General features: G+C 48.2%; 1 protein-coding gene across 1 annotated transcript in view; it reads left to right on the top strand.

The window, feature by feature from the left end:
* Positions 1–12,219, top strand: part of Lama3 (laminin subunit alpha 3) — a 214,227-nt gene that overhangs the window by 75,644 nt on the left and 126,364 nt on the right. The window contains exons 12-18 of the mRNA XM_057789086.1: positions 1,741–1,875; positions 2,686–2,823; positions 5,447–5,493; positions 6,963–7,062; positions 7,694–7,746; positions 8,492–8,597; positions 10,204–10,303. Coding sequence (XP_057645069.1) covers positions 1,741–1,875; positions 2,686–2,823; positions 5,447–5,493; positions 6,963–7,062; positions 7,694–7,746; positions 8,492–8,597; positions 10,204–10,303 — 679 coding nt within the window. The remainder of the gene's footprint in view (positions 1–1,740; positions 1,876–2,685; positions 2,824–5,446; positions 5,494–6,962; positions 7,063–7,693; positions 7,747–8,491; positions 8,598–10,203; positions 10,304–12,219) is intronic.

Here is a 12,219-nt window from a genome sequence, read left to right as displayed (position 1 = left end):
GTTTTGTGTCTTGTTGCATTCGGGCTGAGCACAGCCCGCATGAAGATAAACAGGGCAGGAACATTGAAAGTCTCAGCATCTCTGTTGTCTTCTCCTGTTCCTACTGGGTTTAGCAGGGCTCTGTTAGAATAGTGCTCCTTAGAGAAGCCGTACTGACAGGTGCATTGTTCCAGTCCTAAATCAAAGTGTGCTCCATGTGAGCATACGGCTAGTAGCCCCAGTGCGCCTCTCCTTTTGGTCCGATGAAGAGGACCCCCTCCGGGACTTCAGCCATGAGCCTAGTGTAAAAACAGTACTTAGAAATCTGTCTCCTGCAAGACTAGTCTTGATCACTCCGGAACCATTGCTGCTGACCATGGGAGGGTTGGCAATTATGTCACAGGACTGCATGGCCTGACTAAACCTCCCTGCCCTGCAGGTGGGCTACAGGAGGACCTGGATAGATGTGACTCTTGACATACTCTGTGCCCCCATGTGTCCTTTCTCTAAAATGTTTATCTGTCATATAGGGCTCGGGTTTAACTTTGTTATTCATGCATTGTAATGGAGTCAAACAAGAGGCTTGTTTTTGAGAAATAGGATTTACTGCGAAGTTCCGTGAGGATGGGGCTAGGGCCCAAGCTACTACGTTTTCACTCTTTGTTCCCGTGTAATGAACCATTACCCCAGGCACAGTAACTTAACCACAGAAGATATTTCCTCCAAGTCCACAGACTGCCAGCAGCTCTGTTGTGCTTCTAGGGATCTGCGTGGGTAGCGGTTGTCTCTCCATGGGACCCTCATCCTGGATGAGACCTGGCTGTGATTCTCTGGTGTTCTCAAGATCCATAGTGCGAGAGCAGGAAGTGCAAGGACTGCGGCAACCTTGGCTCGAAGCCGCAGGCCAATGAGCAGTTCATTGTGTGATCACCCAATGAGTGATCTCAGAACCAGAGTGAAAGGCAAACTCAGCTAAGATGGAGAATAAGGAGAGCAGAGGGGGTGGAGCCTATTTATACAAACAGGTTCGCGACCTGCAGACATTCTGAGGAGAAGGGACATGCATAGACACATATAAGACGAAAAGCTTATATGCCAGGCCATAGGGTAGAATGTGCCAGACAGGTTGTTATGGTCTGAGACAGGTCCTGAGGTGGGTATGTATTTGATTGGTGTATTGCCAGCAACTTGGTTTCTGGAAGGCTGTGAGCCTGGTAGATTCTGTGAGACAATCCCCCAGAAACCCTGAAAGTCAAGTTTGATACGCTCTAGGGTTGAATTTTGTTGCTTTCTCATCTTAAAAACAGAAGGAGGAGCTGGAAATATGGCTGTCAGCCAGTGTCTTCCTTGAAAGCTTGAGGACCTGCACTCAGAACCCCCTGACCCACAGAAAAGGTTGGGTGCCATGGTGCAGAGCTGGCTTAGTAGGGCTCCTCGCTGTGAGAAAACACCATGACCACAGGCAACTCGGGGAGGAAAGGATTCATTCTACATTGTGTATCTAGGTACAATGCAGCATTGAGGGAAGTCAGGGCTGGAACCTGGAGGTGGGAGCTGATGCAGAGGCCATGGAGGGGTGCTTCTTGCTCAGCCTGCTTTTTTGTACACCCCAGGACCACCTGCCTGGGGTGGTTCCATCTAGAATAGGCAACAATTGCTAATTCAGAAGATACACCCAGGCTTGCCTGCAGGCCACTGTGGTAGGGGAAGCAGGAATTCCACCCAGTACAGCGGCCTCTCTGACAGTCTCTTTCTTTATAGGTTGTGACTGTAACCTGGAAGGGGTTCTCCCAGAAATATGTGATGACCATGGCAGGTGCCTATGCCGCCCTGGGGTTGAGGGTCCCCGGTGTGATTCCTGCCGCGTAGGCTCATATTCATTCCCTATATGCCAAGGTGAGTGGGTAATGCAGAAACACTGGTCACCAGTTTCCCAGGTTGGATTTCTCCTGAGGAAGCACAGACAAGCTTTCTGGAAGATCAGCATGGCCTGTGGTTTCAGCAGCTACCCCACCTTCTACAGATGTGACATTTCTCTGTCCTCTGCCTGTCTCTTGTTCTTTCCTTTCTCCTCCGTGGAAGCCAGGTGCGGGGCTGGCAGTCTGCTCACTGGGTTCAAGTCCTGGCTCTCAAGAGTGGAGCTGTGAGTTTAGGAACCTGCCCAGTGGACAGAAGGAGGCAGAGATGACAGAGCACTGCCAGGCTGGATGTCTCAGTCGCCCCAGTCTAGTGCTGAGATCCTTCTTCTGGGTTAGGGTGTTCAAGTCTTCCTGTTGCGTGTTCACTGGATTCTGGTATTATCATGTTGCTGTTCAGGATGTTGGAGGAATTCTTGCATGGCGCCTGCCCATCTCTTCCTTCATGAGGCCAGCAGAGTCTTGATCCAATCTTTGCTGTGGCTGACTGTGTACTTGGGATTTTTTCTTGGTCTGCCCTCTCTTAGGCCCCTTCCGCCCTGAAGTAGGCTGTGTTTGTTGGAGGATCCAAGGACCTTCCAGACGAAAAGGAGTGCTTGGGGGCAGGGTGGAATGGGGTAAAGAAAGTCAGCAGCAGGGAACTCACCCTGCTGAACTTTCAGAAAAGCTTAGGGAATTGGCGGGGGCCTGGGTTCACTTCCCCTGGCCCTATCTGAGAGGTCCATGTCCAGGACACTGCCCTGTGCTCTTTATACCTCATGCCTAAGTCTGATCAAGCTATTTCCCACAGCCTGCCAGTGTTCGACTATTGGATCCTATCCGGTCCCCTGTGACCCGGTGACTGGCCAGTGTGAATGCCTGCCTGGAATAACGGGAAAGCAGTGTGACAGGTGTCTCTCGGGAGCCTATGACTTTCCTTACTGCCAAGGTAAGGAAGCCAGGAGCACGTGGAGGCATGAGTCTCATCTGAGTAGGTAGATCCAGCCTCCCCGAGAAGCCTTCAATCTTCTCCAGATTGACTCTAGCCACCCTAGATATTTGGTTCAGTCTGCCCCTGGCCAACTTCATTGATCATGTGCATCACATGTTCAACCTCAGAGGTGGTTAGTGGCTAGTGAGAACAATTTAAACCCCCATTCACAAACAACCTGGGTTTCTTAGTTCACACTTCTCCACTTCAGCATGATGAAAGTGACCCACGGAGTCTGCCCTTGCCTTCGTTTGGCGTGCCCCGCCTCCACCCTGGACATGCCAAGGCATCGAGCTTTCTCTCCCTAGCGACTTTGGGTGCCGATGTGCCCTGCACAGGATCTTTGCTGTGGGCCGATAGTGCTGTGTTCTGCCCCTTCCCCCTACACAGAAATGAGATGCCCGCATTCCCTACAAGCTACTTAGTGTGGGCCGCCCCAGGAGCTCTGCCTGGGGATTGCAGAGGTCTCTTGTGCTAAGACTAACCATCAGAAGATCCCTCCTGTTCCTGGGACACTGAGTAGCATCCAGAACTGGGTGAAACTTGGCAGAAGAGCACATGATATTTTCCAGGACTTTCTCAATCAGAATTCTCCAGACCAGATAGTTCTGCAGGGGGCCTGCGGGTCCCATGTGGCAGAGGCAGAGTAGCCATGATATACCAGAGCTGGAGAGTAACACTGGCCGTCCTGGGAAGAGCCGAGGGCCAGGCATGGTCAGCATGGAAAACAAAAGGAGAGAAAACAAGGTGTGGGCTGCTAGAGAAAAATATGGCTCAAAGAGCGAGGAGGTAGAGGGGACATGTTGTAGAATATTATTTTAAGGTTCATTACTTTTATTTATGCTGAGGAGCATTTGTTTAATGATGTAAAGATGCTTTGCTTTTGTTTATGCTGCATTTGTTTAGCTCTGTGAAGCTGTGATTCTTTGCCTGTCTAAAACACCTATGGGCTAATAAGGAGCTGAACAGCCAATAGCAAGGCAGGAGCAAGGATAGGCGGGGCTGGCAGGCAGGAGGATAAATAGGAGAGATCTGGGAGAAGAGAGAAGGAAGGGGGAACAAGGTGAGGAGGTCATCAGGGGCCAGCCATGGAGTAAGAAGGAAAGTAAGAAAAGGGAAAGACCCAGAGGCAAGGGGTAGATGGAGTAACTTAGAAAAGCCAGCTAGAAACAAGCCAGGCTAAGACTGGGTATTTATAAGTTTAATAGGCCTGTCTGTGTGTGATTTATTTGGGAGCTGGGTGGTAGGCCCCCCCAAAGATCAAAGCGCAAAGGAGTAAAAAAAAAAAACAAAACAACAAAACAATAACAACAACAACAACAACAAAAACCCCAGGGACATCATGAGAAACTGAGGCAAACTTGACAAAGGGAAAAGGAAGGCAAAAGCTAAGGGCCGTTTGTAAGGAAGGCTATAGGATCCTGTTACTGACATGCTCCAGTGGCGATAACCAACTCAGAATCAGGAACAACCAACCTGCTGCCAGTGTAATAGAGAGATGTTGCAAATGCTCTAGAGCCTCTGCAGATGTCACCAAGAACTTCAGTACACAGGGGTGTTATTCTCTTAAAGCTGCGGGTGACCCAGAGGCCTCTGTGGTGCCACAGTGGCTTACCCAAGGAGGCATCGTTCCCTGAGGGCAGCCATGATGAAGGGCAGCCAGTCCCACCACCTGAGGCCTCAGCAGGTCCCAGGCAGGTGAGAAATGGACAGATACGACATGCAGAGAGAGAGTTTAGGTATAGAGTTTATTTAGTGGGTTATGGAGGGGAAAGGGAAAGGGGGACCTGGAGGGGGGGGGAGGAAGGCAGCAGCGACCTCTTCAGGAGAGGGACAAGACAGACAGAGAGAGAGAGAGAGAGAGAGAGAGAGAGAGAGAAAGAGAGAGAGAGAGAGAAGGCTGAAGGAGGAGATCAGCTTGCCTGGCAGAAGGGGAGGGTTGGGAGTGGGCGGGGTTTTTCTCTTAAAGGGACAGGGGTACTCATGTGACAGGAGAGGCCAATAGACATAACAATGGGGACGGGGGGGGGGGGAAGCGGGGGTATTGACAATCAGTTCTCTCTCAGTTACAAAATGAAGTTAGAAGTCCTGTAACTTCTTTTGATGGACATTTTATTTTTAATTTTAAAAAGAGGTGCAATATCGCCCTCTTCTGGACAATTCTAGAGATGCTGAAAATCTCAATCTTTCCTAACCACCTGCTAGGAAGGAAACTTTGTAGGGAAGTGGGGGAGGATCTGGGAGGAGCTGAGTGAGGGGAGAGATTATGATCAAAATATTGCATGCAATTTTCAAAAATAAGTTAAAAATATATCTTAAAAACAAAGTATAGGAAACATTAAAGAAAGGAAGGAAGTCGTGTTCCCTGGCAGGGCAGAGTTGCTGAGTGGCAGATGGGGTCACTACAGATAAGTATAGAGACCCTGGCTGTGCCTCAGTGAGAGTCACATCATGTTTTGCCGCTTCTGCAATAAAAACTTAAATGTAGGCGCACTTTTAAAAAAGCAAAATTAAAGTTTTCTTGAAGTATAGTATCAAAACCAGCAGCCAGACATGTGTAACATTTCTGAATCATATACAGGACTCGGCAGTATTTGTGACCCAGCTGGGACCATTGACTCCAACTTGGTAAGTTGGGGGAGCTACCTGAAAGGTCAAGAGTAACCACGTGGAAACTTCCTGAAATTAATATACAACACAGATCCACATTGCCTAAAAAGACCATGGTTATTTTTCAAGATGCATATGTAGTTCGTGAGGTTTTTTGTTTGTTTGTTTGTTTGGTTGGTTGGTTTTGTTTTTGTTTTTGTTTTCTTCAAGACAGGGTTTCTGTGTAGCTTTGGGGCCTGTCCTAGAACTAACTCTTGTAGACCTGGCTGGCCTCGAACTCACAGAGATGCGCCTGCCCATGAGGTATTTTTTTAAACAAAAGAATAAGGTTTACTTAGATTCTGTATCCTAGAGTCCAAGAGTTAGCTCTTCTGGAGGTTTCTGTGAGGTGTTGCCAACAGGAAGAGCACCCAGACTCAATCACTGGCCAAGAACTTGTAACGTAAAGCTGGTCATCCCGCAAACCATCACGCAGTCTCTCTTTTATTCTAAGCACATACTGTGGTACTGTGAACAGTTTCCTAAGATCCTGGGACGTCCCTGCCTTTGTGGCCTCACAACTCTGGACAGCAAGGGACGCAAGGGCTGCTGCTGCACCTGCTGTGTCTTTGCTGGCGCTGAAGCCACTCTCACAAAAGCAGTCATGGCATCCGTCTTCCTGTGAGACACCCCTAGAGCGCAGCAGCATGTTTGTGTGTCCGGGCACGTGTGTGTGTGTGTGTGTGTGTGCATGTTAGGTATGGGTACGGGTTAGAGGGCAACCTCAGATGTCGGTCCTCAGGGATCATCTACCTTCTTTGAGGCAAGTCTCTCATTGGCTCATAGTTCACCAAGCAGGCTAGACTGCTGGCCAGTGGTTTCCAAAGATCTGCCCATCTTCAGCACCGGAACTACTTGCCATTATATTTGGCTTTCTAAATGTGGGTTCTGGGGATCAAACTTGGGTCCTTACACCTACAAGAAAAGCATTTTAGTGACTGAGCCTTGTTCTCAGATATAACAATGTTTTAGACAGAGAGATCTTCAGATTTTCCCTTCTCTGTGGTTTCTGACTGCTTTTAAACACATTTGTTGGTTACTCGTGTAAAATGCCAAGTGTGTACTGAAAAAGTTCAAAGGCTGGAGAGGTGACTCCGAGTTAAGAACATTCACTGCTCTTACAAACAGGATGCCTCAATTCCCAGCACCACATGGTGACTTACAGCCATCCTTAGCTCCAGTGTCACGAGTGCCTACTTCTGACCTCCTTGGGCACCAGGCACACACAGTGCACATACATACATGCAGGTAAAACACTCCAATGTAACAAATAAAAACAAACCTTTTTTTAAGTTCAGAAGATTACACCAACCTTGTGCTTTTGTGAATTCCTTGACTTATCTTTCGTAGTCCAAATTGATTTTGGTGACAAAGCTTTGCTCAGGAACACACATTTGAAACAGGTCTTAATTTCAAGATGCCAAATGTCAGTTTGATCTTTATTCAAGGGTTATTGCCAGTGCAAGCTTCACGTTGCAAGTCCTACGTGTAGTGTCTGCAAGCCATTATATTGGAATCTGGCCAAAGAAAACCCCAGCGGATGCTCAGGTGAGCATCTCATACTCCACCCCATCCTGCCATGCCATTGCCTCTTTATTTCTGCCTTCTTTTGTCCATGTTGACAAAAGAGCGCTTGGCTAAACTGATTTGTTCAACATGCTGACTATGCTTTAGTGCTCACCTCTGTTCAGAGCATAACTGATATTTTCAGACAGAGATTTACTATTCTATTTGAGTTTTGTCATTGTGAAGGCAGCCATTTGATAAATGCCTGTGACCTCTTTGTTTTTATAAACCACTCTTTCTGGTTTAATTTTACACACATTGCATATACCTACTGAACCTTCATTTTGTACAATTTATTAAAGCCAGGATACCAAGATTAAAACACATAATAAGAGGTTTAAGTGAAATGACCTACTCTACTATTTTAGGGTAGAGTATGTTTTTATGTAGGCGTGTCAATAATGACCTTAACATTGGAAACCTTTATAAACTCTGTGTGCTGGAGTAACCAGAAGCAATACTGTTTTAGACTCCAGCACAGCAGGTTGGATGCTTCTTAGGTCCACAGGGAAGCCCAAGCCCCTGAGTTGTATTGTAGGCACGTGGCATCCCTAGAGTCAGGGAACTGTTCCTGTAAGACCCCCAGCTCATAGACACTCTCTTACCTTCACAGAATGTCAGTGCCACGAGGCAGGGACCGTGAGCGGAATCGGAGAGTGTGGGCAGGTAACGTGGCCAGTTTGTCATGAGATGTCTGTAGGATGCTGCTAAGGTTGGCTGTGGGATTCCTGGAGGAGGATGCCGAGGTTGACTGTGGGATTCCTGGAGGATGCTGATGTTGGCTGTGGGATTCCTGGAAGAGGATGCTGAGATTGACTGTGGGGTTTCTGGAGGATGCTGAGGTTGGCTGTTGTTTTCCTGGAGGAGGCTGCTGTGGTTGACTGTGGGATTCCTGGAGGAGGATGCTGAGGTTGACTGTGGGGTTCCTGGAGGAGGATGCTGAGGTTGACTGTGGGATTCCTGGAGGAGGATGCTGCTGAGGTTGACTGTGGGATTCCTGGAGGAGGATGCTGAGGTTGACTGTGGGGTTCCTGGAGGAGGATGCTGAGGTTGGCTGTGGGATTCCTGGAGGAGGATGCTGCTGAGGTTGACTGTGGGATTCCTGGAGGAGGATGCTGAAGTTGACTGTGGGGTTCCTGGAGGATGCTGCTGAGGTTGACTGTGGGATTCCTGGAGGAGGATGCTGAGGTTAACTGTGGGGTTCCTGGAGGATGCTGTGGTTGTCTGTGGGATTCCTCGCTGTGAGATATCTGGAGGAGGGTACCAGTCCCTCGCCAGTCATACTGGCTCTGGGCATACTTTTCCAGTCCTGGCTACACTGCTTCCTATTGTATGCTGAGGCTGTTTCCCAACCTGAAGGTTAGTAAGTCCTACGCACCAAATGCTGCCACCTGGCTCGTTTGTTCTGCAGGAAGACGGTGACTGCAGCTGCAAAGCTCATGTCACTGGTGATGCCTGTGACACCTGCGAAGATGGATATTTTGCTTTGGAGAAGAGCAATTACTTTGGTTGTCAAGGTAAATACAATACTGCAGGGTACGAGCAAGGCTAAGTGCAGAAGGACAAATGCCTGACCCCGCACCTGACTTCAGGGATGGTACCAGACGTTCTGTCTTGAGAATTTGAGCAAATATTCAGTTGACACTTGCAGCGAGCCTCAAACAGTGCAGTTCCCACTTCTCTGTTATCAGAACACTGTAGGTTCAATTCTAAAATACCCACATGGGATAGAGGGCACATGCTAATATTAACTGACACCAAGAGCTAGTCACCTTGAGACTATGTTTCATATTATCTAAAAACCAGATACTTAGTTATAGGGTATTAGATAATAAAATTCTAGAAGTGGCTGACCTTGCAAGGTTGCTTCTGACTTCCACACGGCTCCTCATGGACACTATTACAAACTAGCTCTTGTAGATCAGGCTGACCTCGAACTCACAGCGATCTGCCTGCCTCTGCCTCCTGAGTGCTGGAATTAAAGGCATGCGCCACCACCACCTGACAGTGCTGCTCCTTTACGTGTGTCTTCATGTTCCTGGATGTGCGTGCCTCTGTGTATGGAGGCCTGAGGTCCATGTTAGCCATCCCCTAGTTATCTCCACCTTACTTTTTAAGAGAGGGTCTCTACCACACCTGGCGCTTGCTAGCGTGGCTAACCCTGATCCCAGGGATCCTCCTGTCTCTGGACCCTCAGCACTGCCACTCTTTCCACGCCTGTGTGGGAAACACTTCACTGACTGATCCCTCTTCCTTTCCTCACCTGTGTGGAAAGCACTTCACTGACTGATCCCTCTTCCTTTCCATGTCTGTGGGGGAAACACTTCACTGACCGATCTCTTTTCCTTTCCATGTCTGTGGGGGAAGCTCTTCACTGACTGATCCCTTTTCCTTTCCTCACCTGTGTGGAAAGCACTTCACTGACTGATCCCTCTTCCTTTCCATGTCTGTGGGGGAAGCACTTCACTGACCGATCCCTCTTCCTTTCCATGTCTGTCGGGGAAGCACTTCACTGACTGATCCCTCTTCCTTTCCTTGCTTGTGTGGGAAGCACTTCACTGACGGATCGCTCTTCTTTTCCACGTCTGTGGAGGAAGCACCTCACTGACGGATCCCTCTTCTTTTCCACGTCTGTGTGGGAAGCATTTCATTGACTGATCCCTCTTCCTTTTCATGTCTGTGGGGGAAACACGTCACTGACTGATCCCTCTTCCCTTCCATGTCTGTGTGGGAAGCATTTCATTGACTGATCCCTCTTCCTTTTCACGTCTGTGGGGGAAACACGTCACTGACTGATCCCTCTTCCCTTCCACGTCTGTGTGGGAAGCACTTCACTGACTGATCCCTTTCCCAGGCTACTTAACCATGTATAGTCCTGGGCTCATTTTCCACGGGACAGCAGCACACCCACCTGCTGGCCTATAGTCACACATATTGAAATTAAATACAGGCCTCTGAGGGGGCAGGCCATTTTTGTTTGGGACATGCCTGCCTGATATAAGGTAAGGCAGATGAAGAAAGCAGACATCACAGGGCTGAGAACATCAGAGCTGTCTTCACGGGGAGGGAAGCTTCTGGCAGGGACATAGTTTGGTAGTAACCGAGCTGTTTCTTGATTCGCAGGGTGCCAGTGTGACATTGGTGGATCGCTCACCACCATGTGCAGTGGGCCTTCAGGAGAATGCCAGTGCCGAGAGCACGTCGTGGGGAGAAGGTGCCAGCGGTGAGTCTGGGGGAGTTTCTTCACACACTCACATTGCTAGGGCCAGCACACACTTCCCTGCCTGAGCTGATCCTGGGGTAGAGGGAAGAGGACCAATCCGAAGGAGGCCGATGACGCTGTGGATATAACTAGAGCCTGGACATGTGACCGTGAGCTAATTAGAACAGGAGATCAGGATGCCCACCATAACCAGTTCTGCGGCGTGAGCCATGAAGTCCACGTATCCCGAAGTCCAGGCTTGAGGTGAACCGTGTGCCCCGTGCCCGCGGGAAACTGAAACCTCTACAAGTCACAGCGTGGAGGCGGCAGGCACAGAGGGCCCGGTTTCTGGACCAATGATATCAGTTCCTGTCTCCCTAGAATAAGGTGGTGGGGAAAGATGTGAAACAGGAAGAACGGGGAAGAGTGCTAAAGACAAAACCAAGAGGGACAAGGACCCAGAGGTGGGGAGTGTGTGCAGACGGGTCTCTGGGTGTGGTGATTCTACCCTAAGTTTTTCCTCACTGGAAGTCGGAGAAATTGAAATCTCAGCTCTTTGACTCTCGGTCATATGCCGGGACAAGAAAGGCAAGGTTTTCAAAACCTCAGGCTCCTCTCTGCCTGCTTCATTAGCAGGCATGCGTCCTTCACCATAGCTCTGCATGCTGTTGCCGCGACTGTCTCTCATGTCTCCAACACTTGACATCAAAAGTCAGGGCCCCCTGGCTCTGCTCTTTCTCTCAGTCTCTGCCATTGGCCCTCGTGGCTGGGCATGCCAGTAGAATACATACAGAAGCACAGGAGGAAATAATACAACCCAAGTGTTACCTGCTTCTCACATGTTAGCACATGGGATTTAGGATACAATCTTTGATATGACAGTAAATGAAAACTCCAATAAAGTCTGATAGACCAGCGATGTGTGTGACAGAGTGGCGCTGCCCAGATGGGCAAACCTCGTGTCCTTCCTCAGTACTAAATCTTTAAAACATTAGCTCGTTCATGTATCTGAGCTTGTTTGGATTTCCTTATAAGTTTAGAAGCATTCACTGTGTTTTCTAACTAATTTTTGTGATCATAAATATATATTTATTTTAGAAACTTCAATAAACTCATAAAAATGAAAAGGCAAAGAAAAGTCTTTACTGCACCACTCTAAGATAACCTTGTAAAAATATTTCTGGTATAATTTTGTTTAGGATTAAAATTTAGCATTTTTCATGCAAATTTTAAAATCGAATTTTTGAACATATGGACATATCATAAATATTTTTATATTGTTAAAAGTCCTCAAAATATTAATGCTTACAGAATATTTTATAATTTATTTAGCTTATAATTTTGGTTCTGTCGTGTTGCTGGCATGCTGTCCCTGGCTCAGCGTGTTTGCGTTCATTCCTGGATGAGTTTACTAAGACACTAAGACAAACATTCCTGCTGGGTTCTTGTAAATCTTCGGAGAGGTTGCGAGCTTGCCTCTTAGTGCGCACAGTACGGGGACGGCTTTTCTTCCCATTGACTGACGGATCTTTATGTCTTCATAAAGATCCACTAAGTGTTATTAGCTTCTCACCCTTCTTACCAGACTGGCACGTCTGTCGGTTTGAAGAACCTGAGTAGTTTCAGTGTGGCGGTCACACGAGATGGGATGTTTCCAAGCTGCCTTTGTCAAAGGAAGCCACCCATTGGCCGACAGATGGCTCAGAGGGGAAAGGGGCCTGTTGCTAACCCAGCCACCCAAGTTCAATCCTCAGGACCCACACAGTGGAAGGAGAGACCCAACCCCAGCAAGCTGCCCTTTGACCTCCAAAAGTGCTTATCTGTGCACATAGCTGTACGCACATGCTTATGTGTGCACACTCTCTCACACACACAAGCACACAAAGAACACTTAGGACTATAATAAAATGTATATATGTTTAATATATAAGGTATTA

The sequence above is a fragment of the Chionomys nivalis genome, chromosome 14, assembly GCF_950005125.1.
Source record: "Chionomys nivalis chromosome 14, mChiNiv1.1, whole genome shotgun sequence".
Lineage (NCBI taxonomy): Eukaryota > Metazoa > Chordata > Mammalia > Rodentia > Cricetidae > Chionomys > Chionomys nivalis.
This window is presented reverse-complemented; position numbering and strand designations above follow the sequence as displayed.